The sequence below is a fragment of the Oncorhynchus mykiss genome, chromosome 7, assembly GCF_057628025.1.
Source record: "Oncorhynchus mykiss isolate SJ-2025 chromosome 7, ASM5762802v1, whole genome shotgun sequence".
In the NCBI taxonomy this organism is placed as follows: domain Eukaryota; kingdom Metazoa; phylum Chordata; class Actinopteri; order Salmoniformes; family Salmonidae; genus Oncorhynchus; species Oncorhynchus mykiss.
The window spans coordinates 64,395,422-64,422,659 of record NC_143028.1 but is presented as its reverse complement, the minus strand read 5'-3'; the positions used below and the strand labels follow the sequence as shown (position 1 = coordinate 64,422,659).

Genomic DNA, 27,238 nt, shown 5'->3' with positions numbered 1-27,238 from the left:
AGGACCACATCTATCTTGAGATGCAGCCATTGTGTTTAACTTAAACTTCTGTGTATGTCATGCATTACAGGATGTCAACTTCATTTACTCAAAAAGATTTCAAGTGAAAATTAGAGTTTATGTAAGTAAATTATTGAGATTCTGATGTAACAGGGCTAGGGTCAATTCAAATTGAAGGCAGTCAATTCATGGAGGTGATTCCAATATAAAATTCAAACATTTAATAACAAATATTTGGCTTCTACTTTTCAGTTTATTGAAAGTCATTGAAATTGGAAAAATTATTGAATTGGAATTTCAGTTTACTTCCTGAATTGACTGCCTTGAATTAAAATTGACCCCAACCTTGTTATGTAAGGAACAATGTTATTAACATATGAGATTATGATGACATCTGATTAATCAACCATTGTTTTAAGTTTAAATGATCACCCTTAACACTCACCCCTTCGCTTCTTCAGAACCACCAACACAATGCTAAGGATATGGCAGTGCCTCTCCTATGGCCATGTATGTAGAACACCAATGGGTTTGGGCCGCAGCAAAAAAAACAAATAGCACAGTGGGTGAGGATGTTGCCTTTGAGCCGAATACTAACTTATCTCATCTTATCCGATCTGTTTTTGTCCAAATCTTCAATGGACAATGCATGATTTACGTGAAAGTCTGAGTTAAGCGGATACATATCAAGTTAGGATTTATACCAGTTAATGTCATTGATATAACAACAATAACTATTGTCGGTAATTCCATTTCTATCAAACCTCAGGATAAGATCCAGATGCATACACAGGAGGCAGATGGTTAGAATCTCTGATATTTATTAAAATACAAGGGGCAGGCAAGAGGCAAGTCAAGGACAGGCATAAGTTCGTAAAACAGGTCAGAGTCCGAAAGGTACAGGGTGGCAGGCAGGCTCGAGGTCAGGGCAGGCCGAAAGGTACAGGGTGGCAGGCAGGCTCGAGGTCAGGGCAGGCCGAATGGTACAGGGTGGCAGGCAGGCTCGAGGTCAGGGCAGGCCGAATGGTATGGCAGGCGGGTTCGGTGTCAGGGCAAGCAGAAAAGGTTGGAACTGTTAACTTATTGTTTTTGCAGTCTCTGGAAACTTGGCAAAAAGCTGCTCACAGTTTTCAATGATAGGCCAAACTGGACATTTCCATAGCCAGTAACCATCTGAACACTTAAATCCCACAGAGCCTCCAAATTCCCCATTATTCTGCTGAACTCCCAAATCACCTGTTGAAATTGTAGAATTGTCACTTTGTATATTTTTTTTATTTAGCTCTAATTTGCATGCAAATGTCCGACTGAGGATACCAGATCTGGTATAATTCACACAGGACCCGTTTTGTGATCTGCCTTTTTCTACACTGTCATTCATTTTCTTGTACTGTATATCAATTTCAGTGAACAGAACAGTAGCTTTAAACCATGCTAGCTAGGGCTAGCCACTCAACAACATCTATGGGCTTTTAACAATGTTGTCCGCCTTTTAGTCAATAAAACTAAATATTTTCATGTTTGGTTAACTACTAATTCAGTTTATGAATTTACTTTATTTAGTTACTTTATACCCCCCCGCCCTCAATGCATTGTGGTCTGTTCTGTTTAACCTTACCTTCCAACCTGGTAAGCAGAAGCATCCCGATAAGGAAACTGTAGACTATCTTCATGTTCATGTACAGTATTAAAGTCCTACTACTCTAGGCCCAAGGTCTCTGACCCAGTAAAGGTGCTGTTGTCTCTGAGTGTCTACATGCTTTGGCTACTTCATTCTAAAACATTATCCACTCTACATCGTCAGCACTTAGTTCATCTTATGCTTGAGCAGGTTATAGAGCAATAGATCAGACAAATAAGCCAACCCCCAGTGAAAACGTGTTGGCCACAACCACTCTGTAGAGAGGAAACCATGTTGATGTTGAACTGATAACACATGAGGTGGAGTTGCTTGAAAGTATTGCTGAAGATAAATTACATTTCAGTCTGCTGGATTACAGTGCCCATTTATTGAATGGTGTCATGTTTTTGATTTCCAGTTGCATTCATAAAACTATCACAGATATCAGAATGGAAATATGTTGCAAAACATAGGGTTCACACACACACATATGGGTAACACATGACAGTGGCTGTTGTAAATTATAAATTCATTATAAAGTAATTTCATCAATAGCTGTCATGAATCGTCATAGATGATATAGCAATATTTCAAGTGTAGGCCTTGGAATTTTGTCTGCTTTTTACACATAAATATATCTACCTACATCATATTGTCAGTCACTGTTCAAAATATAATCAAATACATAACTGAGAGACGTAGAGCCCATCCTAATAACTATCATTTCCCATAACGTAGGCCGAAGGTGTTATGGTTGTATGAGGACCTCCATGCTCGATTCTGACGAATCCTGTTTTGTGGGTGGGGCTTCGCTGGGTACCACCACCACCACACCCTTCTGGGTAGTTCCGCCTCTAGCAGTGGATTGTCTACGTCATTGGGTAGAAGAGCAGGAAATTTGTCAGGCGGTGGGCCCTCTGTTGATGAAGTGGATAAATCTCTCAAGACTTTTAGCATTGCATTGTCTGGACTCTCCCCTGTGGAAACAAAGTTTATATTGCGTTGTAGATCCCAATATGAGCCTTAACAGTCACCACAGCAAAAACCACACAAGTCTCAGTCAGCCTTTATATCTCTGTTATAATACTGTCATGTCATAGTCAAAATGATGATTTTAGGACTAACACTCGTGTGAAGCATGACCTTCATGCTTTCTATCTCATCTCATTTGATCTAAACCACTGATAATTTGTCCACATACATACTGTATTTACAGACACTATTTAATTTACATGAGTGACTGTACCTTGGGTATAGTGGGAGTATCTGAGACTGCTAGTAGGGAAAGTCTCTGTTAGTGAAGCGATTAACATCAGAATCACGGTGAACTGCCGCATGGTTGGTGGTGTTAACCTAGAACCCACCGCTTGGCTTAATGTATCTGTAAGGAGAAACACAGGAGAGAAGTCCAGTACATTAAAGGTGCAGTAATGACCAACTTTGAATATAGCTTAGGGTAGTAGGAAGGCCTTGAAAGTGAATTATCTAGCCAAAATAAAGCATGGTAAAAAAAACTGTATATGTATATCACTGTATATTGTCCACCTGCTCACCCCTTTAGATCAATGTGGATTCTGTAAATGGATAAAGTGCATCTTAGGAGGGGTTGGTTTAGTGTGAAATGCATTTTGATGTATTGTGGATGTGTGTAAAGGGCAGTTGATGTATTGGGGATGTGTGTAAAAGGCAGTTGATGTATTGAGATGTGTGTAAAGGCATTTTGATGTATTGGGATGTGTGTAAAATGCAGTTTGATGTATTGGGGATGTGTGTAAAAGGCAGTTTGAAGTATTGGGGAGGTGTGTAAAAGGCAGTTGATGTATTGGGGATGTGTGTAAAATGCAGTTTGATGTATTGGGGAGGTGTGTAAAAGGCAGTTTGAAGTATTGGGGAGGTGTGTAAAAGGCAGTTGATGCTTTGGGGATGTATGTAAAATGTAGTTTGATGTATTGGGGATGTGTGTAAAAGGCAGTTTGAAGTATTGGGGAGGTGTGTAAAAGGCAGTTGATGTATTGGGGATGTGTGTAAAATGCAGTTTGATGTATTGGGGATGTGTGTAAAAGGCAGTTTGAAGTATTGGGGAGGTGTGTAAAACGCAGTTGATGTATTGGGGATGTGTGTAAAATGCAGTTTGATGTATTGGGGATGTGTGTAAAAGGCAGTTTGAAGTATTGGGGAGGTGTGTAAAAGGCAGTTGATGTATTGGGGATGTGTGTAAAATGCAGTTTGATGTATTGGGGAGGTGTGTAAAAGGCAGTTTGAAGTATTGGGGAGGTGTGTAAAAGGCAGTTTGAAGTATTGGGGAGGTGTGTAAAAGGCAGTTTGAAGTATTGGGGAGGTGTGTAAAAGGCATCAACTTCCCAATGCACAAAGTTGTATCTTTACCTTGTCAGCTTAGACGGGATGACATAACAGTGGAGTTTATGAACTCATCAGTTCATCTATTGGGGAGATGTGTAAAAGCCAGTTGATGTATTGGGGAGGTGTGTAAAAGCCAGTTGATATATTGGGGAGATGTGTAAAAGCCAGTTGTATTGGGGAGATGTGTAAAAGGCAGTTTGATGTATTGGGGGATGTGTAAAAGGCAGTTAGACGTATTGGGGATGTGTGTAAAAGACAGTTTGACGTATTGGGGAGGTGTGTAAAAGGCAGTTGATGTATTGGGGATGTGTGTAAAAGGCAGTTTGACGTATTGGGGAGGTGTGTAAAAGGCAGTTTGACGTATTGGGGATGTGTGTAAAAGGCAGTTGATGTATTTGGGAGGTGTGTAAAAGGCAGTTTGATGTATTGGGGAGGTGTGTAAAAGGCAGTTTGACGTATTGGGGAGGTGTGTAAAAGGCAGTTTGAAGTATTGGGGAGGTGTGTAAAAGGCAGTTTGACGTATTGTGGATGTGTGTAAAAGGCAGTTTGATGTATTGGGGAGATGTGTAAAAGGCAGGTTGATGTATTGGGGAGGTGTGTAAAAGGCAGTTTGACGTATTGGGGAGGTGTGTAAAAGGCAGTTGATGTATGTAAAAAGCTGTTTGAGGTATTGGGGATGTGTGTAAAAGGCAGTTTGACGTATTGGGGATGTGTGTAAAAGGCAGTTTGACGTATTGGGGATGTGTGTAAAAGGCAGTTTGACGTATTGGGGATGTGTGTAAAAAGCTGTTTGAGGTATTGGGGATGTGTGTAAAAGGCAGTTGATGTATTGGGGATGTGTGTAAAAGGCGGTTTGACGTATTGGGGATATGTGTAAAAGGCAGTTTGACGTATTGGGGAGGTGTGTAAAAGGCAGTTTGACATATTGGGGATGTGTGTAAAAGGCAGTTGATGTATGTAAAAAGCAGTTTGATGTATTGGGGAGGTGTGTAAAAGGCAGTTTGACGTATTGGGGAGGTGTGTAAAAGGCAGTTTGACGTATTGGGGATGTGTGTAAAAGGCAGTTTGACGTATTGGGGATGTGTGTAAAAAGCTGTTTGAGGTATTGGGGATGTGTGTAAAAGGCAGTTGATGTATTGGGGATGTGTGTAAAAGGCGGTTTGACGTGTTGGGGATGTGTGTAAAAGTCAGTTTGACGTATTGGGGAGGTGTGTAAAAGGCAGTTTGACATATTGGTGATGTGTGTAAAAGGCAGTTGATGTATGTAAAAAGCTGTTTGAGGTATTGGGGATGTGTGTAAAAGGCAGTTTGACGTATTGGGGATGTGTGTAAAAGGCAGTTTGACGTATTTGGGATGTGTGTAAAAGGCAGTTTGACGTATTGGGGATGTGTGTAAAAGGCAGTTTGACGTATTGAGGAGGTGTGTAAAAGGCAGTTTGACCTATTGGGGATGTGTGTAAAAGGCAGTTGATGCATTTGGGATGTGTGTAAAAGGCAGTTTGACTTGTTGTGGATGTGTGTAAAAGGCAGTTTCATGTATTGTGGATGTGTGTAAAAGGCAGTTTCACGTATTGTGGATGTGTGTAAAAGGCAGTTTGATGTATTGGGGAGGTGTGTAAAAGGCAGTTGATGTATTGGGGAGGTGTGTAAAAGGCAGTTTGACCTATTGGGGAGGTGTGTAAAAGGCAGTTTGACCTATTGGGGATGTGTGTAAAAGGCAGTTGATGTATTGGGGATGTGTGTAAAAGGCAGTTTGATGTATTGGGGATGTGTGTAAAAGGCAGTTTGACGTATTGGGGAGGTGTGTAAAAGTCAGTTTGACATATTGGGGATGTGTGTAAAAGGCAGTTTCACGTATTGTGGATGTGTGTAAAAGACAGTTTGACCTATTGGGGATGTGTGTAAAAGGCAGTTTGATGTATTGGGGATGTGTGTAAAAGGCAGTTTGACTTGTTGTGGATGTGTGTAAAAGGCAGTTTGATGTATTGGGGATGTGTGTAAAAGGCAGTTTGATGTATTGGGGAGGTGTGTAAAAGGCAGTTTGATGTATTGGGGATGTGTGTAAAAGGCAGTTTGATGTATTGGGGATGTGTGTAAAAGGCAGTTTGATGTATTGGGGAGGTGTGTAAAAGGCAGTTTGATGTATTGGGGATGTGTGTAAAAGGCAGTTTGATGTGTCAGGGATGTGTGTGGTTGTTGGGCAACTTGCCAATGTGACCTCAGTGTTAACTCATGACACCTGCTCTGTGGAGATGAAAGCAACTCACCCTGCAGAGCACACAGGAGGAACACAGGGGAAAGGTTGGGGTATTGACCTCTCACAGCTGACTGAATACTCCCAGAGCTGCTCATACTCTTCTCAACGAAGCCAGAAACTCACTCTTTCAGACACACACATAGATTTTTGTGCATGCACGCACGGACGCGCACACACACAAAACAGAATGATCTCCTCCTACTCCTATCCCCACACACACACACACACACTCCCTCTCAAAAACTCAACAGTTGACTTCAAACAGGAGCATCAAAGGTCTGTGACATCATTACCAACCACTACTTCCTCAGTTATCTCTGGCTGACTGAAGGGATGCGCTTGATATTCAACTATTCTGTTTACTCACTGCTTAGAGTCCCATTTCTGCCCAAACACCACATTGTAATGATGAGAAAGTAAACATTTCCAAATCTTTCATATTCAAGGAGCTTTCCAGGGAGCCCTGAATCACTTTTTATTGGCTAATTATTTTTCCTGACTTGCTTACTTTGGACAGTTAAGCGGAAGGGAAACATTAGCTACAAATGTTTTTAAAGGTTTTCATATACCAATAAATCGTGAATCATATTAATGATCTAAAAAAAAATCCACTTTGGACCCACATAGAATATTTTCAGTAACCAGTTGAATGTATCTAATCCACACATTACTCATAATTTCAAATTGAACATGGTCCTATGTAGCTCAATTGGTAGAGTATGATGCTTGCAATGTCAGGATAGTGGGTTTGATTCCCAGGAACACATTTATATGTAAAAAAAAAAAGGAAAAAAAAAAGAAAGCTATGCATGCATGACTCTAAGTCACTTTGGATAAAAGTGTCTGTTAAAATGCATAAAAATAGCCTAAAAATAATATTATCTTCAGAAACCTCCAGATTGTGGTTTCGATGGAGGGGAACCTTGACTCAAGCCTTGACTCTTCTGGCTCGTTAAACACTAAAGAGGCCTGTAACCTAGTAGTTTATCTGCTTTCCATGCTCCGCTAAAGTCAAAGATACTGATCACTGCCTGCCTCAGCTGTGGATCTGGTTAACCTGGCACTCCTCTGGTGCATTACAGTACATCACACTAACCACAACCTTCACTACGTTCCTGAAAACCTTGACAAGGCATATGTACAGTACTTTGAATGTAAATAAAGAGAAAGATAGACTGACAAAAATAGGTGATTCTTGACATCTTGAACTTCCTGGAAACCCAGTTTCTTTCTTGAATTCTACTTGCTGAAATTTAGGCCAAATATCTTGTTTGTTTAGAACCAGGAGCAATCAATGTGGTTGATTTCAACACCAAGTTGACAAACCTCTCAGTTTCAAGGCAATGGCATACATATTCTGTTCACCATAACAAAATCTACCATGGGAGGAACAACATTGGCTTACCTGTTTCCCTGTGGAGCCGCCTGAAGAGGAAAGATATGTAGACCACTCTGACTGTGTCCTCACTACCCACCCCAAAGGGGCTTTTGTAGGGTGACCACTTGCGTCATCATCCCTGTGTTGTAACCTGGTGTGCTTGGACCTCCTCCCTTCTTTCTATCTCTCCTTTCATCCCCCTGTTCTCTCTTCTGTTTGGTGATTGACAGAATTTCTCAGAAGTGAATCCCCTGAATTGGACAAAATTAAGTTGTATTTAGACCCATCCAGCACATAATGCAGGGTAATTAAGTTGTATTTAGACCTGTCCAGCACATAATGCAGGGTAATTAAGTTGTATTTAGACCCGTCCAGCACATAATGCAGGGTAATTAAGTTGTATTTAGACCCGTCCAGCACATAATGCAGGGTAATTAAGATGTATTTAGACCCATCCAGCACATAATGCAGGGTAATTAAGTTGTATTTAGACCCGTCCAGCACATAATGCAGGGTAATTAAGATGTATTTAGACCCATCCAGCACATAATGCAGGGTAATTAAGTTGTATTTAGACCCGTCCAGCACATAATGCAGGGTAATTAAGTTGTATTTAGACCCGTCCAGCACATAATGCAGGGTAATTAAGTTGTATTTAGACCCGTCCAGCACATAATGCAGGGTAATTAAGTTGTATTTAGACCCGTCCAGCACATAATGCAGGGTAATTAAGTTGTATTTAGACCCGTCCAGCACATAATGCAGGGTAATTTAGTTTTATGACAAGATCATCCGGACTATAAACAAAATAATGGAACATGTCAAGATCATTTGGACTATAAACAAAATAATGGAACATGTCAAGATCATTTGGACTATAAACAAAATAATGGAACCTGTCAAGATCATTTGGACTATAAACAAAATAATGGAACATGTCAAGATCATTTGGACTATAAACAAAATAATGGAACATGTCAAGATCATTTGGACTATAAACAAAATAATGGAACATGTCAAGATCATTTGGACTATAAACAAAATAATGAAACATGTTAAGATCATTTGGACTATAAACAAAATAATGGAACATGTCAAGATCATTTGGACTATAAACAAAATAATGGAACATGTCAAGATCATTTGGACTATAAACAAAATAATGGAACATGTCAAGATCATTTGGACTATAAACAAAATAATGGAACATGTCAAGATCATTTGGACTATAAACAAAATAATGGAACATTGCAAAGGAGAAGTGGTTTGATGAATATGTAGCCCCATTCCCAATGTCTTCTTGATGTTGTTCCTTGTACTTAAACTACACAAAAGGGGGGTGGGATGTTACAAAATAGCACTGGCTACATTTGCTAGTCCATTTCCCCCCAAAAAGGAGTGGAAAAAGTCATTCACTAGACATTCTGATAATCAAAGGCATATCTACTATTATACAATGGGAGGTCTAATCCTGAAGGCTGATTGGTTAAAACTACATTCCAGCCGGTGTCTATTCCAGAAGTTACCATTGGCTAAATCTATGATGTTAAAATGCCTATTTACTCTGTTCCATCTGACTGCGCAACGCATTGTCTTATTAGCCCAGCCATTTATCAACTTGTCAACGTGTCCAAACTTTTGACTGGTACTGTATATCCTCCAAACACCGGCTTCTCGGGCATTATCACATAAGTAAATGTTATAAAGGTAACACACAACACTTTCTAAATGTACAACATACCATGGAAATACAGTTAATTTTGAAACTATTCAGACCCCTTGGCTTTTTTCCACATTTTGTTACCTTACAGCCTTATTCTAAAATGGATTTTAAAAAATATATATATTATTTGTATACCTGGGGCGGCAGGTAGATAAGTGGTTAGAGCGTTGGGCCAGTAACCAAACGGTTGCTAGATCAAATCCCCGAGCTGACAAAGTAAAAATCTGCCGTTCTGACCTGGAGTAGGTTTTCATCAAGGATCTCTCTGTACTTTGTTCTGTTCATCTTTCCCTCGATCCTGATCAGTCTCCCTGTCATTGAAAAACATCCCCATAGCATGGTGCTGCCACCACCATGCTTCACTGTAGGGATGGTGCCAGGTTTCTTCCATACGTGACGCTTAGTATTCAGGCGAAAGAGTTCTATCTTGGTTTCATCAGACCAGAGAATCTTGTTTCTGAGAGTCTTTAGGTGCCTTTTAGCAAACTCCAAGTGGGCTATCATGCTTCTGTCTGGCCACTCTACCATAAAAACCTGATTGGTGGAGTGCCACAGAGGAACTCTGGAGCCCTGTGAGAGTGACCATCGGGTCACCTCCGTGACCAAGGCCCTTCTCCCCCGATTGCTCAGTTTGGCCTGGCGGCCAGCTCTAGGGAGAGTCTTGGTGGTTCAAAATGTATTCTATTTAAGAATGATGGAGGCCACTGTGTTCTTGGGGACCTTCAATGTTGCAGTAATTATTTAGTACCATTCCTCAGATCTGTACCTCAACACAATCCTGTCTCTGAGCTCTATGGACAACTCCTTCAACCTCATGGCTTGGTTTTTACTCTGAAATGCACTGTCAACTGTGGGACCTTATATAGAGGTTTGTGCCTTTCCAAATCATGTCCAATTAATTAAATTTACCGCAGGTGGACTCCAATCATGTATAAGAAACATCTTAAGAATAATCAATGGAAACAGGATTCAGCTGAGCTTAATTTTGAGTCTCATAACAAAGGGTCTGAATACTTGTTTTTTATTTGTAATACATTTGCAAAATTTTCTAAAAACATGTTTTTGCTTTGTCATTATGGTGTATTGTGTGTAGATTGATGAGGGGATGACATTATTTAGTACATTTTAGAAGGCTGTAACGTAACAAAATATGGAACAAATCAAGGGGTCTGAATACATTCCGAATGCACTGTAAATAAATATGTGTAGGGCTCGATTCAATCCGTAGCGTAACTTTAGAGGGAAATGTAAAGTTAATTTCGATCGAACCAACATATACAGCATTAACCATAAATGCAGTCTCTTCGAACGGTGGAACATTGACTTTACATTTCTATCGCACTTCAGCACTATAGATTGAATCGAGCCCAAAGTGTGTTTAACAAAAGGGCTCGTAGTTGCTTGACTACAACTATAGTAAATGGTATGATAAACTGTAGATCAAAAATATGGTTTTATTATAAATACATAAGCAGGGTTGGGTAGGTTACTTTCCAAATGATTAACCAAACTAAGTAATAATCTGATAACTTTCAGTTGCTTTTTGAATCCTTTCCTCTAAAGAGGCATTAGAAGAAGACAAAAAGGATCCATCAAACACATCATAGTGGTCTCTGACTTGTGGTCTCTGACTTGTGGTCAGACTCTCTCAGGCTGAAGAAACTCAAACATGCCTTTTTGTCAATGCTGAATTGAGAAAACAGAAAGGTGTCATAATGTATTTTTTTCTGCAAACATCCTTTCTAAATGTAAAAGTAATCCAAGAACTAATCACCTACTTTTTCAAAAGTATCTGTAATCTGATTACAATATTTCTGCTTGTAACGTAACTGATTGCAGTTACAGTTTTGTGTAAATGATTACGTCATTGATTACATGTAATCGGTTACTCCCAACCATGTACATTAGGGGTTTGGCAGCTAGTCATTGCCACACATCATGTGGTGGTTCATGTTTATGTAAACATTTCAAGAAGAAGAGTCCATTGGTTGGTTTATGTTCATGTAAACATTTCAAGAAGAAGAGTCCATTGGTTGGTTCATGTTTATGTAAACATTTCAAGAAGAAGAGTCCATTGGTTGGTTCATGTTTATGTAAACATTTCAAGAAGAAGAAGTCCATTGGTTGGTTCACGGTTGTTGATGGGGGAAGGCTCTAAGCCCCCTCCCCGCTCCATCAGTCTCTGTCAAAGGTTATAGCCAGTCTGAGTCCAAATACACTTCTCCTTCTGTCATCCATCACTTCCATTCCTCCTCTCTTCTTTTTTGGCTTCTCTCTCTCCCTTTCCTCAGACAATAGAAGGGCTACTTCCTAGGAAGCTGTTGTACAACTGGGACATGAAAGAAGAGAGAAAGAGAGATAAATATAGAGAGCTTCCACTCCCTTTCTCTTCCCTCAGATTATAGAGGAGTTGTTTCCCTTGGAGAAACAAAAGAGAAGCAAGAGAGAGAGATTTCAGTCTTTCATGAAGCAGCACTATCGGGAGACTACAACTTGCCACTAGACACATTGTGAAAGTGTTATGTGGGAAAAATGTTGTCTTTGTTGAAATATCTGGGGTGTACCCAAACATCTAGTGGTCTTGGAGATGTTGTTGTTTTTCCATTGCTTTGAGAGCCCAAACAACGCTTCCCATATTTACTGATGGATCTCGGCTATTTTGTGGGAGAATGAAAAAAATCATAATGTATTGTGTTCATTCAAAGTGATGAGTCTGGCTTAGTGACAGTCACAGTTGAAAATAGAAGGATTGTTGCTCTCACCACATTGAGATAGGGTATATTCACCAACGATAAAATGACTCCACACGCCACAGGGAAGAATGACCTGGAAGGAGATATAGACATGCATAAGAAGTGTGAACATTTCAACCCAGCAGACACTGTCACTTCAGCTTACAACTACCACAGAGTGATTCTGTCTTTGGTGTTGCCCAGGATACAGAACTTCAGAACTTGAATGCCCAAGACAAATATCCCTGTAGAGACATCAGAAATGATTTTTTGACGCTTTCTCACGTGCTTTGACCACAGTTTGTCTCAGAAAGTGGTCCAAGGCTGGTCCCTGTACGCGGTCAGTAAAGTGATGTTGGCTTTCTTTGACCCTTCAGTCATGTCAGAACCTTGGATAAGGTGGAAGAGAAACTCTGACGTGGTAGCATCTGTGATCTTCCAAACTGGGCGTTCATTTTGACAGTGTTGGCATGGCATCAGTTATTTAGCTGCTGTGTTAAACGTACTTTTTTCCAACTACCTTAAATGGAATCCCTCCTTTGCTTTGTCTGTTTTAAATTGAAGGCCAATATAGTTGAGAGGTCTGGGAAAGTTGATACTGCTTTCCCCTGGAACTTTCCAATCAGTTGGCATCAAAGAAAGGAAACAAGGAGAAGCAGGCATTTAAAAATACGATGCTGCCACCAAGGTACTGTATGTCTCTCATATAACCTAATCGTCTCCCAGCTCTCCTGTTGCTATGTGGTTGTTCCACCTTGCATTCTAGAAAGCATGTCTTCTAAGACGCTCTGGATGAAAGTGTCTGCTGAATGACAACAACAAAAAAATGTAACATCTAAAATGTCCTCTCTATCAATACTCCAGATGTGCTTTTGAACTCACCTGAACAGGAGCACGAAGCCATAGCTCTCCACGGCCATGCCGATGATTGGCCAGCGGAACAGCACCAAGGCCACGCCCCCCAGGAAGAAGGTGGAGCCTCTGAGCTTCTGTCTCTGGAAGAAGAAACCGGCCGACCTCCTCAGGCCAATGATGAACGTCAGACCAGTCAGAAACAGAACCTGAAGGAGAGAAGTATGAAACAAGTTCTGTTTGAAAATATAGAAAACTGTTTTCCTGTTTGTGATACTATTATTGTCACTGTTATTTCCTGTTACTGTGACTATTGTCATGCACCCGAATTGCCGACAGAGTTAGAGTTCTGCGGTCGCCACCTTAGCTGAGATCCATCAGTAAATATGGGAAGCGTTATTTACTATGGGAAGGTGCACCTGTGTAATGGTCAAGCTGTTTAATCAGCTTCTTGATATACCACAACTGTTAGAACTGTTAGAATGATGGATTATCTTGGCAAAGAAGAAATGCTCACTAACAGGGATGTAAACAAATTTGTGCACAACATTTGAGAGAAATACGCTTTTTGTGCATACTGTATGGAACATTTCTGGGATCTTTATTTCAACAAATGAAACATGGGACCAATACTTTACATGTTAAACTTTATATTTTCCTTCAGTATAGAAGATATTGAAGAACTCTGGGACTGGGGTTGGATCCTCCTGTTTTAGTATTAAACCCATGTGAAACCTGTAGTGTTCTTCCTTCCTCTGGCTCTCAGCCAACTCTGCATATGGAACATTTCTGGGATCTTTTATTTCAGCTCATGAAACATGGGACCAACACTTCACTTGTGTTTGGTGGGGTTATGGTATGGGCAGGTATTAGCTACAGACATTGTACACAATTGTATTTATCGATGGCAATTTGAATGCACAGAGATAGAGTGACAAGATCCTGATGTCCATTGTTGTGCCATTCATCCGCCACCATCACCCCATGTTGCAGCATGATAATCCATAGCGCCATGTCCTGCATACTCACCAGACGTGATGCTCTGCATTGACGTATATGACAGCGTGTTCCAGTTCCTGCCAATATCCTGCAACTTTGCACAGCCATTGAAGTCCAAAGTCCCCAAAACAGCCTGATCAACTCTATGCGAAGTAGATGTGTCGCGCTGCATGAGGCAATGATGGTCACACAAGATACTGACTGGTTTTCTGATCCACACACCTTCTTTTATTACAGGTGTCTGTGATCAACAGATGCACATCTCTATTCCCAGTCATGTGAAATCCATAGATTAGGGCCTAATACATTTATTTCAATTCACTGATTTCTTTATATAGATTGTAAGTCAGTAAAATCTTTGAAATTGTTGCATGTTGCATTTATGTTTTTGTTCAGGATAGAACGCTGTTCACTGAGTACAACAGTTCAACATCATAGTCCCCTTCACTCTCATCACTAAGCTCAGGACCCTGGGACTGAACCCCTTCCGCTACAACTGGATCCTGGACTTCCTAATGGGCCGCTCCCAGACAATGAGGGTAGGCAACAACATATCCAACCATAAATACGAGGCCCCTCAACAGTGTGTGCTTAGTCCCCTCCTGTACTCCCTGTTCAACCGTGACTGCCTGGCCCACGACTCCAACACCATCATCAAGTTTGAGAGGAGGTCAGAGACCTGGCAGTGTGTTACCAAGACAACAACCTGTCCCTCAACGGCAGCAAGACAAAGGAGCTGAAAGTGGAATACAGGAAATGGAGGGGTGAGCACGCCCCCATTCACATTAATGGGGCTGTAGTGGAGTGGGTCGAGAGCTTCAAGTTCCAAAGGTGTCCACGGCACTAGGAAATTAACATGTTTGACACATACCCACAAAGTTGTGAAGAGGGCACGACAACGCCTCTTCCCCCTCAGGAGCCTTTCAACGTGACTGCAATAGAAGTCTCTGCCGGCAGCTAGCCACCTGACTAACAAACACACTGTCAACAGTATAGTTGCCTAGAGGGGAGCCGATTCCGAACTGGGGTAGTTCGTTTCATGTTTCAGGCTCTCTGCATGTGACCCAAGAGTGCGGAGTTAGCTGTCTGAGAGAGTGGTGAATGTGCTTCTAAAAAGGCAAATCTGGGAGGCGAATCGAGAAGACGCAGGCCAACATAACATACAAACCATTGTTCAAGATTCCACTTGTTCACAAAGAGGCAGGCGCGATTAGAACTCAGTCAGATCAAGCAATATTTAGATGTTGATCCATAATTTATTTTCTTTATTGTGTTCAAAATATATATTTGTATTATTATTTTCAAATTAGAAAGATCATTACTTACATTCCCAAACGCCAGCAAGACAGAGTCAAAGTACAGCAGCACGCCAAAGAGCAGGAAGAAGAGGCCAAAGCCTGTGAGACCAACACCAATCTCTGGAACACATACACACATAGAGAGAGAAACACACACACATACAAATTAGCTCTACAGTCTCTACAATCTCTTCCTACATTTAGTCTACAGAGTTCAAACTTACAGTATCCATAGCCTTGTAGGCTTTCACCATGACACACTTCAAAGTTAAACGTTCACAACAAAATAACTCATGTCCAGGTACAATATGTCGACTAGCAGATTTACCTGAGCAATCCTTGCAAGTTAATAAAAAACAAACTGATTGTAAGAAAGGCTGTTGTAAACCACTCACTCTGAGTCTCCGTGATTGAAACCATGATGTCCTTGTCTTACCCTGAATTCTCTCTCCTTCTCTCCCCCTTCTTGCGTCTCTCTCTCTCTCTCTCTCTCTATGTTTCCTTCTCTTTGCGATCGGTGTGTAGATCTGTGCACCTCCTTTCTCTTCGGTAACCTTTGAACTGTGCTGTCACATCCTGCGTGCTAGGTGATCATCAACCAGACTAGGGGGGGTTATCCATTGATTTGCTCTTAAGCTGCCTTCCTGACTTGGTCTCTCTTGAAAAACAGATCCAGTTTATCATAATGGGACTTCCTAGTTTCAATCAAGGAATCATACATGTATACAACTGTTGTTTTTAATGGCCCTATTTTTATAAAGGAGACAATTTACATGTTTTGATAGAGTGGATGTGAAATTGATTGCCTCTGTAGGCTTGTTATCAACTGATTGGTTTGTCAGAGGCTCCTCTCTCCACCATGATCGTTAGATTCACAGTTTTCACAGACTCAGTGGGATTGTTCTGGAATGGTTGTAATCTTTTCAAAAAAGGCTACAGGCACTACAAAGTCTTACTTGTGAAGAAACAAGACACCCAGCATCATGTGTACACTGGAGGTTGTACAGACCCGAGAGAGTTTAACCTCGTCTCGCCCTGTGTTTGAGTAATGAAGCAGGCTACAGTGGACAATGGTGGAAAAGCAGCAGGATAGTGTCCACAGTGTGAACGTCGGGAGGTCGTCGGGAGATGTCTTCAAAACCTGCCACTAGGGGCAACAGTGAGAGCTATTACCATCAAGTTGGCTTGGATTTTGCTAGGGCATGTGGACAGGTAAGGCGGACAGGCGTAAGCCGCGAGACAAAGCTCAGAGGTTAGCGTGTTCAATCTTAATGCCTAAACTTAACCGTGAAGGTGTTTTTGTTTTAACTCTTCCCAAACATTAACTCAACCAAAAATGTGTCCAGGGTGTTCAAAATTTGACATTTGGAGAAATGTGTACAAACTTCAGAATCTGAAGTCATGAGAGAGAGAGAGAGAGAGAGAGAGAGAGAGAGAGAGAGAGAGAGAGAGAGAGAGAGAGAATGTGTCTGTATGCGTGCGTGCGTGCGTCTCTGTGTGTGGGTCTGGCTTTAAACTTAAACTTACTCTTGAAAGTTGTAATAGTAGAATGCACAAGGTATCATTTTTGAATTGGGTAGTGCATCATGAGTTCCTCTTGCCATGTTAGTCATTGCATACCTTAGAGAGCTATTTATAACTTGTCATAAATGTCCAGATCAACTAGCCCATCTCTGATAACATTTTTATATTTAGGTTTTTTAGCCCATAGATATTGTTGTAATTTTTGTCACTCAAATTTCACATGAATACACATTAGACATGGCAAAATGTATAGAATTGCAAAGGGCTCTCCCGGAGGCGCAGCGGTCTAAGGCACTGCATCTCAGTGCTAGTTGTGCCACTAGAGATTCAGGGTTTGAGTCCAGGCACCGTCGCAGCCGCCCGTGACCGGGAGAGCCATGGTGCGGCGCACAATTGGCCCAGCGTCATACGGGTTAGGGGAGGGTTTGGCCGGCAGGGATGTCCTTGTCCCATCGCGAATTAGCGACTCCTGTGGCGGGCCGGGCGCAGTGCACGCTGACATGTCGCCAGGTGCATGGTGTTTCCTGGTGTTTACACTGGTGCGGATGTCTTCCAGGTTAAGTGTGTCAAGAATCAGCGAGGCTTGGTGTGGTTGTTTGTTTCAGAGGATGCATTACTCTCAACCTTCGCCTCTCCTGAGTCCGTACGGGAGTTGCAGCGATGAGACAAGACTGTAAATACCACGAACTTGGGGAGAACATTTTTAAAAAATATATAAAAGAATTTCAAGAAAATTTGCATCAAAACATCAAAATGTGTAGAATTTCAGGAAATAAGCTTTAAACCTGCAAAATTCTCTCCACCAACAAGAGGGGTGTGAACAGTTTGTGTCATGAACAGTGCTTGTGCCCATAGAAATAGACGGGGTGAGCAGGATGTTCCTCAATGCTGGAAGGGGGCCCAAAATTTGGGAACCCCTGCTGTAGAGATAGTCATTACCAGTAGTCCATAGACCACCCAATACCCAGGGCCACTAAACAGAGTTTGGCATACTATTCTCTGTGTTAGCAACACATGTCGTATGACAAGAGCATTCTATTGGAGATTTTTTGTTTTTGCCAAAAATAACAAAAATATAAATGCAACATGTAAGTGTTTGTCCCCTGTTTCATGAGCTGAAATAAAAGATCCCAGAAATGTGCAGAAAAACGTATTTCTCTCTAAAATCGTGCACAAATTTGTTAACATCCCTGTTAATGAGGCCAAGATAATCCACCTGACAGGTGTGGCATATCAAGAAACTGATTAAACAGCATGATCATTACACAGCTGCACCTTGTGATGGGGACAAATAAAGTCCACTCTAAAATGTGCAGTTTTTTCTCAACACAATACCACAGATGTCTCAAATTTTGAGGGACCATGCAATTGGAATGCTGACTCCAGGAAGGTACACCAGAGCTGTTGCCGTGAATTGAATCGTAATATCTCTACCATAAGCCACCTCCAACGTCTTTTTAGAGAATTTGGCAGTACGTCCAACCGCCCTCACAACCGCAGACCACGTGTAACCACGCCAGCCCAGAACCTCCACATCCGCTTTCAAATCATCTGAGACCTGCCACCCAGACGAAACTGAAGAGTATTTCTATCTATAATAAAGCCCTTTGTTGGCAAAAACTCATTCTGACTGGCTGGGCCTGCCTCCACAGTGGGTAGGCATGGCTCCCAATTGGGTGGACCTATGCCCTCCTAGGCACACCCATGGCTGCACACCTGCCCGGTTGTGTGAAATCCATAGATTACGGCCTAATGAATTTATATAAATTGACTGATTTTCTTATATGAACCGTAACTCAGTAAAAATGTTGAAATTGTTGCATGTTGCGTTTATATTTTTGTTCACTATATATGTGACATTAACATGAAATAATGCCTCAAATGTGCAATCCTGGTCTATCGTACTTCCAGCAAAACTAAACAAAGAAACAAAACTTTTGACCCTTTCTTTATCATCACATACATTCAATTACAACACACTCCAGACATTGTCCTTATTCTTTTCACTTATACACTATACATATACATAAACTAAGTGTAAATCTGTGCTGAATGTTTTTTAGTCTCTGAATCTAGCTGGAACATTGATCTCGCTGCCTAATCTAGTTGTCTGACACAGTTGTGTCTCTGAGGTGTTTCAGGCTGGTATGTGATCTTGTTCGATGCTGATTGATCATCATCATCACACACATGAGTTTTTGTGATCCCAGAGTCAGCACTGTCTCTTTTTGACTCCATTTGTGAAAATGCTCATTCGCCTGTCTTCAGCAGATGCTTCCTGTTTCTCCTGTAGATTCTTCCATCCGGCATACGAACAACAAATGACCTTAGCTGCTCATGTCTTTTCAGCACGCGACAGCTGGTTGCCACACCTCTCCTCTCTGAATCCTGACTTTTCTCTTGCATGTACAGTACCAGTCAAATATTTGGACACACCTATTCATTTCAGTTTATTATTTTTTTAAACTATTTCATACATTGCAGAATAAAAGTGAAGCCATCAAAATTATGAAATGACACATATGTCATCATATAGTAACCAAAAAAAGTATTAAAGTAGCCACCCTTTGCCTTGATGACAATGTTTCACACTCTTGACATTCTCTCAACCAGCTTCATGAGTTAGTCACCTGGAATGTATTTCAATTAACAGGAGTGCCTTGTTAAAAGTTAATTTGTGGATTTTTTTCCCTTCTTATTGCATTTGAGACAATCAGTTGTGTAGAGTTGGTATAAAGAAGATAGCTCTATTTGGTAAAATACCAAGTCCGTATTATGGCAAGAACAACTCAAATATGCAAAGAGAAATGACAGTCCATCATTACTTTAAGACATGAAGGTCAGTCAATCGGGAAAATGTCAAGAACTTTGAACGTTTCTTCAAGTACAGTTGCAAAAAAACATCAAACTCTATGATGGGACTGGCTCTCATGAGGACCGCCACAGGAAAGGAAGACCCAGAGTTACCTCTGCTGCAGAGGATAAGTTCATTAGAGTTAACTGCACCTCAGATTGCAGCCCAAATACATGCTTCACAGAGTTCAAATAACAGACACATCTCAACGACAACTGTTCAGAGGAGGCCTTCACGGTCAGTGAATCAGGCCTTCATGGTCAAATTGTTGCAAAGAAACCACTACTAAAGGACACCAATAATAAAAAGAGACTTGCTTGGGCCAAGAAACACAAGCAATGGACATAAGACCACTAGAAATCTGTCCTTTGATCTGATGAGTCCAAATTTGAGATTTTTGGTTCCAAATGCCATGTCATGGTGAGACGCAGAGTAGGTGAACGGATGATCTCTACATGTGTGGTTCCCACCGTGAAGCATGGAGGAGGAGGAGGTGTGATGGTGTTTTGCTGGCGACACTGTCAGGGATTCATTTAGAATTCAAGGCACACTTAATTCAAGGCACACTTTAATAAATGGATGTAATAAAGGTATCACTAGTCACCTTAAATAATGCCACTTTAATAATGTTAATAATATCCTACATCACTCATCTCCTATGCACTACTATATACTGCTCTATACCATGTAATGCATCTTGCCCATGCCGCATGGCCATCGCTCATCCATATATTTATATTGATATGTACATATCCTTATTCATCCTTTACATTTGTGTGTATAAGGTAGTTGTTGGGAATTTGTTAGATTACTTGTTAGATATTACTGCATTGTCGGAACTAGAAGCACAAGCATTTCAGTACACTCACATTAACATCTGATAATCATGTGTATGTGACCAATACAATTTGATATGATTTGTTTCAGCTGTCTGTTCTTCAGCTTGTCTTGGAGTTGAACGTTATCATTAGGAGTCGCTAGGGTGGTAATGGTTGGCAACTTGGACTTCAGTCACCATCCCATTAGTAGTGCGGCTGGTGATAAACCTATGCCCTCTAGTGGTGTGTCGCGGTACTCCAGTAGACCTTTGTTGGGGTCACTCTTACTACTTTGTGCCTTCTTGATCAGGTTCTTGACTGTTTGCACAGTCATCTCCGATTGTCCATTTGACTGAGCTTTCAGCAAAACATCTGAACTCAATGCTTGCATATTGTGGATCTGCTATGCCATGCCTAGCGAATGTAGACTTCATGGCTGTGATGACACTACTGCTCGTAGTTTCACTCAGTTTGGTGATCTCTGGATCTTTGAAGTAATTTTCGACATAGAGAATATACTCTGTGCCAATGTAGTGAAACAGATCAGTGCTGATCTTTGCCCATGGTCTTTCTAGTGGAGTGTGTGGAAGCAATGGCTCTCTCGGGTTGCTTTTCTTTTTGGCGGTACAGACACCGCACAATGTCCTCAATCTGCGTTGACATACCTGGCCAATATAGAATGTATTTTGCTCTTTCTTTGTACTTGACTATTCCCAGGTGTGATTCGTTAACTCTGTTCAGCATTTCTTGTCTCATTTGATGTAGTACAATGAACTTTATGGCTTTGAACATCAGTCCTGATGTGTAGCTGATTTCCTCCTTGAATGTATGGATGGATTTCTTTGGAAACTACACACTTTTCACTGGGCCATCCACTCATCGTTCGGGATCTTGTACCGTTGCTTTCCTGAACGCTTGTAGCTTCTCCTCTGATTGGCAGCTGAGGTGTTATCCAGTTTACCTCCAACTCCTCTCCCAGCAAATCTTCATTTTGTTTGCACATCTGCTATGTGCATTTCTTTGCCTGGTTTGTAGGTTACATTGAGACTATATCTTTGACGTCGGAACAACATCCTATGCAGTCTTGAAGGAGATTGATTTACCGGCTTCTTGAATATGCCATCGAGGGGCTTGTGATCACTCTCAACTTGTACCTCTCTGCCATACACATACTGATGGAACCTCTCACATCCGTAAACAATAGCAAGTAGCTCCTTCTAGATCTGTGCATACTGTATCTACGTTGACAGTGTGTGAATGATCGAGAACCACATATGCAACAGATCTACCATCTTGGAGTACGACTGCTCCTATACTTCCTGAACTGGCATCTACTGACAGTATTAGGAGTTATTCATGTCATAGAACGTCAGTGTTTGCTCAATTGTTCCCAGACGTTTGAGTTTCTCAAAACTGTTCTTCTGTTTTTGATCCCAATACCATTCAGTGACACTTTCGAGGAGCTTTCTGAGTGGAGCGCTAGCTTCAGACAGGTTGGGATTGAGTTGGGCAAGATACTGTAGCATGCCCATGAATCTCTTCAGGTTGAGGCATGTGCACATCAGCCCTCACCTTCTCATCATCTGGTTTCAGACTATTGTTACAATGTGCTTTATCTCTGTCGTTCTGATATTACATTACTTTCTGTTTAGTTTGAGATTGTACTCTCGCTCTACGTAGCAGCTTGTTCAGTCAGTGGTCACGTTCCTCCATAGTTTCACCCCAGACCAACAAATCATTGATGATGTTGACATCTCCTTCCAGGCCTTCAATCATCTGTGCCACGGATCTCCGGAACACCTTAGACGCAGATGAGACACCAAAGGGTAAACACAGGAATTAATATCTTCCTATGGGTGTGTTGAATGTACAGAACTCTCGTTGTCCAGTTTTATCTGCCAGAGTCCTTGGTTCGTGTCCAGTACAGATAATATCTTAGCATTTGGCATGCTGGATACAACTTCTTCAACAGTGAGGAGTGTGTAGTGTTCCCGTTTGATCACTTTGATCAAGTCCAGTGGATCCATAGAAATCCGTATCTTGTTTGGTTTGACCACACTACTAACCCAGTCTGCCGGTTCTGTCTGCTTAGTGATCACTTCCATTTATTCCATTCCGTGAAGTTCCACAACAATCTTGTCTTTGATAGCAACTGGAAACTATCTTGGGGCATGCACAACTGGTGCAACTGTAGGATCTAACTGTATATTATGTTGTTCCATCATGCACCCGAGATCAGAAAACTTATCTTATCTCAGTATGTCATTGTTTTTGACTCTAACATCATGTATTCTCTTCACCATGCCTAGTTTTTGTGTCTCTTCTGAGAATTGCTGGAGCATGTCTTTAAATAATCTTCAACTTTACCTTGTGTCTCTGTCCTTTGTACACACAGGTTAATGATTTCTGACCCAATGGCACAATCTGGTGGCCAGAAAAGGCAAACTGTTTGCAGGTGAACATCTTCAACTTATTTTTTTACATTTGATTTATTTAACCTTTATTTAACTAGGCAAGTCAGTTAAGAACAACTGCTTATTTACAATGACAGTCTAGGAACAGTGGGTTAACTGCCTTGTATCAGGGGCAGAACGACAGATTTTTTCATCAGCTCAGGGATTCGATATAGAATTTTTTTGATTACTGGCCCAACGCTCTAACCACTAGGCTACCTGCCGCCCCAAAACTTTTCTTTCAGTCCAAGTGAGTTGAAGATCTTTGAAGACATTACTTTGCACTCAATACCGGTGTAAAGCTTGAATGTCACATCTTTTTTTTTTATCAAATCAAATGTTATTTGTCACATACACATGGTTAGCAGATGTTAATGTGAGTGTAGCGAAATGCTTGTGCTTCTAGTTCCGACAATGCAGCAATAACCAACGAGTAATCTAACCTAACAATTCCAAAACTACTACTTTATACACACAAGTGTAAAGGGATAAAGAATATGTACATGAAGATATATGAATGAGTGATGGTACAGAACGGTATAGGCAAGATGCAGTAGATGGTATCGAGTACAGTATATACATATGAGATGAGTAATGTAGGGTATGTAAACAAAGTGGCATAGTTTAAAGTGGCTAGTGATACATGTATTACATAAAGATGCAGTTGATGATATAGAGTACAGTATATACATATACATATGAGATGAGTAATGTAGGGTAATGTAGGGTATGTAAACATTATATTAAGTAGCATTGTTTAAAGTGGCTAGTGATATATTTTACATCAATTGCCATCAATTCCCATTATTAAAGTGGCTGGAGTTGAGTCAGTGTGTTGGCAGCAGCCACACAATGTTAGTGGTGGTTGTTTAACAGTCTGATGGCCTTGAGATAGAAGCTGTTTTTCAGTCTCTCGGTCCCTGCTTTGATGCACCTGTACTGACCTCGCCTTTGGACCTCGTCTTCTGGATGATAGCGGGGTGAACAGGCAGTGGCTCAGGTGGTTGTCGTCCTTGATGATCTTTATGGCCTTCCTATTCTCAGTTTCTCAGGTTGTCATCCTTGATGATCTTTATGGCCTTCCTATTCTCAGTTGCTCAGTCTATTTCGCTTTGTCATTGTCCACATCTGCAGTGACAACTTCAATGTGTTTGAATTTTTCAGTCATCTCAATCTCAACTGTGCCTAGGAACATACTGTCATTGTCTTCACTCTGCTCAACTGCAGGCATTTTCCTTCGTTGGCTCTGTGATTTGCACATCTTGGCAAAGTGATTCTTCTTTTGGCAGGATTTACATACTTGAACATAGGCTGGGAATTTTCTGTACTCGTGCTTGTAACCACATCTGTTGCAATTTATATGTATTTTTTTGTTCATCTTGAGCTGCCTTTGCTCTGTTCTTGGGAGTTCTACAGTCGTGGCCAAAACTTTTGAGAATTACACAAATATTAATTTTCACAGTCTGCTGTCTCAGTTTGTATGATGGCAATTTGTATATACTCCAGAATGTTACGAAGAGTGATCAGATTAATTGCTATTAATTGCAAAGTCCCTCTTCGCCATGCAAATGAACTGAATCCCCAAAAAACATTTCCACTGCATTTCAGCCCTGCCACAAAAGGACCAGCTGACATCATGTCAGTGATTCTCTCGTTGACACAGGTGTGAGTGTTGACGAGAACAAGGCTGGAGATAACTCTGTCATGCTGATGGAGTTCGAATAACAGACTGGAAGCTTCAAAAGGAGGGTGATGCTTGGAATAATTGTTCTTCCTCTGTCAACCATGGTTACCTGCAAGGAAACACGTGCCGTCATCATTGCTTTGCACGAAAAGGGCTTCACAGACACGGATATTGCCTCCAGTAAGATTGCACCTAAATCAACCATTTATCGGATCATCAAGAACTTCAAGGAGAGCAGTTCAATTGTTGTGTAGAAGGCTTTAGGGCACCCAAAAAAGTCCAGCAAGCGCCAGGACATTCTCTTAAAGTTGATTCAGCTGTGGGATCAGGGCACCACCAGTACAGAGCTCGCTCAGTAATGGCAGCAGGCAGGTGTGGGTGCATCTGCACGCACAGTGAGGTGAAGACTTTTGGAGGATGGCCTGGTGTCAAGAAGGGCAGTAAAGAAGCCACTTCTCTCCAGGAAAAACATCAGGGACAGACTGATATTCTGCAAAAGGTACAGGGATTGGACTGCTGAGGACTGGGGTAAAGTCATTTTCTCTGATGAATCCCCTTTCCGATTGTTTGGGGCATCCGGAAAAAAGCTTGTCCGGAGAAGACAAGGTGAGCGCAACCATCAGTCCTGTGTCATGCCAACAGTAAAGCATCCTGAGACCATTCATGTGTGGGGTTGCTTTGCAGCCAAGGGTGTGGGCTCACTCACAATTTTGCCTAAGAACACAGCCATGAATAAAGAATGGTACCAACACATCCCCCGAGATCAACTTCTCCCAACCATCCTGGAACAGTTTGGTGACGAATAATGCCTTTTACAGCATTATGGAGCGCCTTGCCATAAGGCAAAAGTGATAACTAAGTGGCTAGGAGAACAAAACACCAATATTTTGGTTCCATGGCCAGGAAACTCCCCAGACCTTAATCCCTTTGAGAACTTGTGGTCAATCCTCAAGAATCAAATCAAATCAAATGTATTTATATAGCCCTTCGTACATCAGCTGATATCTCAAAGTGCTGTACAGAAATCAAGCCTAAAACCCCAAACAGCAAGCAATGCAGGTGTAGAAGCACCGTGGCTAGGAAAAACTCTAGAAAGGCCAAAACCTAGGAAGACACCTAGAGAGGAAGCAGGCTATGTGGGGTGGCCAGTCCTCTTCTGGCTGTGCCGGGTGGAGATTATAACAGAACATGGCCAAGATGTTCAAATGTTCAGAAATTACCAGCATGGTCAAATAATAATAATCACAGGCAGAACAGTTGAAACTGGAGCAGCAGCATGGCCAGGTGGACTGGGGACAGTGAGGAGTCATCATGTCAGGTAGTCCTGAGGCATGGTCCTAGGGCTCAGGTCCTCCGAGAGAGAGAAAGAAAGAGAGAAAGAGAGTTATTAGAGAGAGCATACTTAAATTCACACAGGACACCGGATAGGACAGGAGAAGTACTCCAGATATAACAAACTGACCCTAGCCCCCCGACACATAAACTACTGCAGCATAAATACTGGAGGCTGAGACAGGAGGGGTCAGGAGACACTGTGGCCCCATCCGATGACACCGCTGGACAGGACCAAACAGGAAGGATATAACCCCACCCACTTTGCCAAAGCACAGCCCCCACACCACTAGAGGGATAACTTCAACCACCAACTTACCATACTGAGACAAGGCCGAGTATAGCCCACAAAGATCTCCGCCACGGCAACCCAGACAGGAAGATCACATCAGTGACTCAACCCACTCAAGTGACGCACCCCTCCTGGGGATGGTATGAAAGAGCACTAGTAAGCCAGTGACTCAGCCCCTGTAATAGGGTTAGAGGCAGAGAATCCCAGTGGAAAGAGGGAAACCGGCCAGGCAGAGACAGCAAGGGCGGTTCGTTGCTCCAGTGCCTTTCCGTTCACCTTCCCACTCCTGGGCCAGACTACACTCAATCATATGACCCACTGAAGAGATGAGTCTTCAGTAAAGACTTAAATGTTGAGACCAAGTTTGCGTCTCTCACATGGGTAGGCAGACCATTCCATAAAAATGGAGCTCTATAGGAGAAAGCCCTGCCTCCAGCTGTTTGCTTAGAAATTCTAGGGACAATTAGGAGGCCTGCGTCTTGTGACTGTAGCGTACGTGTAGGTATGTACGGCAGGACCAAATCAGAGAGATAGGTAGGAGCAAGCCCATGTAATGCTTTGTAGGTTAGCAGTAAAACCTTGAAATCAGCCCTTGCTTTAACAGGAAGCCAGTGTAGGGAGGCTAGCACTGGAGTAATATGATTAAATTATTGGGTTCTAGTCAGGATTCTAGCAGCCGTATTTAGCACTAACTGAAGTTTATTTTGTGCTTTATCCGGGTAGCCGGAAAGTAGAGCATTGCAGTAGTCTAACTTAGAAGTGACAAAAGCATGGAATAATTTTTCTGCATCATTTTTGGACAGAAAGTTTCTGATTTTTGCAATGTTACGTAGATGGAAAAAAGCTGTCCTTGAAACAGTCTTTATATGTTCTTCAAAAGAGAGATCAGGGTCCAGAGTAACGCCGAGGTCCATCACAGTTTTAGTTGAGACGACTGTACAACCATTAAGATTAATTGTCAGATTCAACAGAAGATCTCTTTGTTTCTTGGGACCTAGAACAAGCATCTCTGTTTTGTCCGAGTTTAAAAGTAGAAAGTTTGCAGCCATCCACTTCCTTA

General features: G+C 41.6%; 2 protein-coding genes across 2 annotated transcripts; both read right to left on the bottom strand.

Moving 5' to 3' along the window:
* Nucleotides 1-1,991: 1,991 nt before the first annotated feature.
* On the bottom strand, nucleotides 1,992-7,759 carry kiss1 (KiSS-1 metastasis suppressor). Its single transcript, XM_036984446.2, has 3 exons — nucleotides 7,645-7,759; nucleotides 2,868-3,002; nucleotides 1,992-2,598 (listed from the first exon to the last, which is right to left on the bottom strand). The coding sequence occupies exons 2-3, from the start codon at nucleotides 2,956-2,958 to the stop codon at nucleotides 2,342-2,344; spliced, it is 348 nt and encodes a 115-aa protein (XP_036840341.2). The 5' UTR covers nucleotides 2,959-3,002; nucleotides 7,645-7,759; the 3' UTR covers nucleotides 1,992-2,341.
* Nucleotides 7,760-10,345: 2,586 nt separating this feature from the next.
* LOC110528366 (vesicle transport protein GOT1A) lies at nucleotides 10,346-15,792 on the bottom strand. The gene is made up of 5 exons (XM_021610383.3): nucleotides 15,617-15,792; nucleotides 15,250-15,341; nucleotides 12,955-13,133; nucleotides 12,103-12,166; nucleotides 10,346-11,669 (listed from the first exon to the last, which is right to left on the bottom strand). The coding sequence occupies exons 1-5, from the start codon at nucleotides 15,639-15,641 to the stop codon at nucleotides 11,628-11,630; spliced, it is 402 nt and encodes a 133-aa protein (XP_021466058.3). The 5' UTR covers nucleotides 15,642-15,792; the 3' UTR covers nucleotides 10,346-11,627.
* Between the last annotated feature and the right edge of the window lie 11,446 nt (nucleotides 15,793-27,238).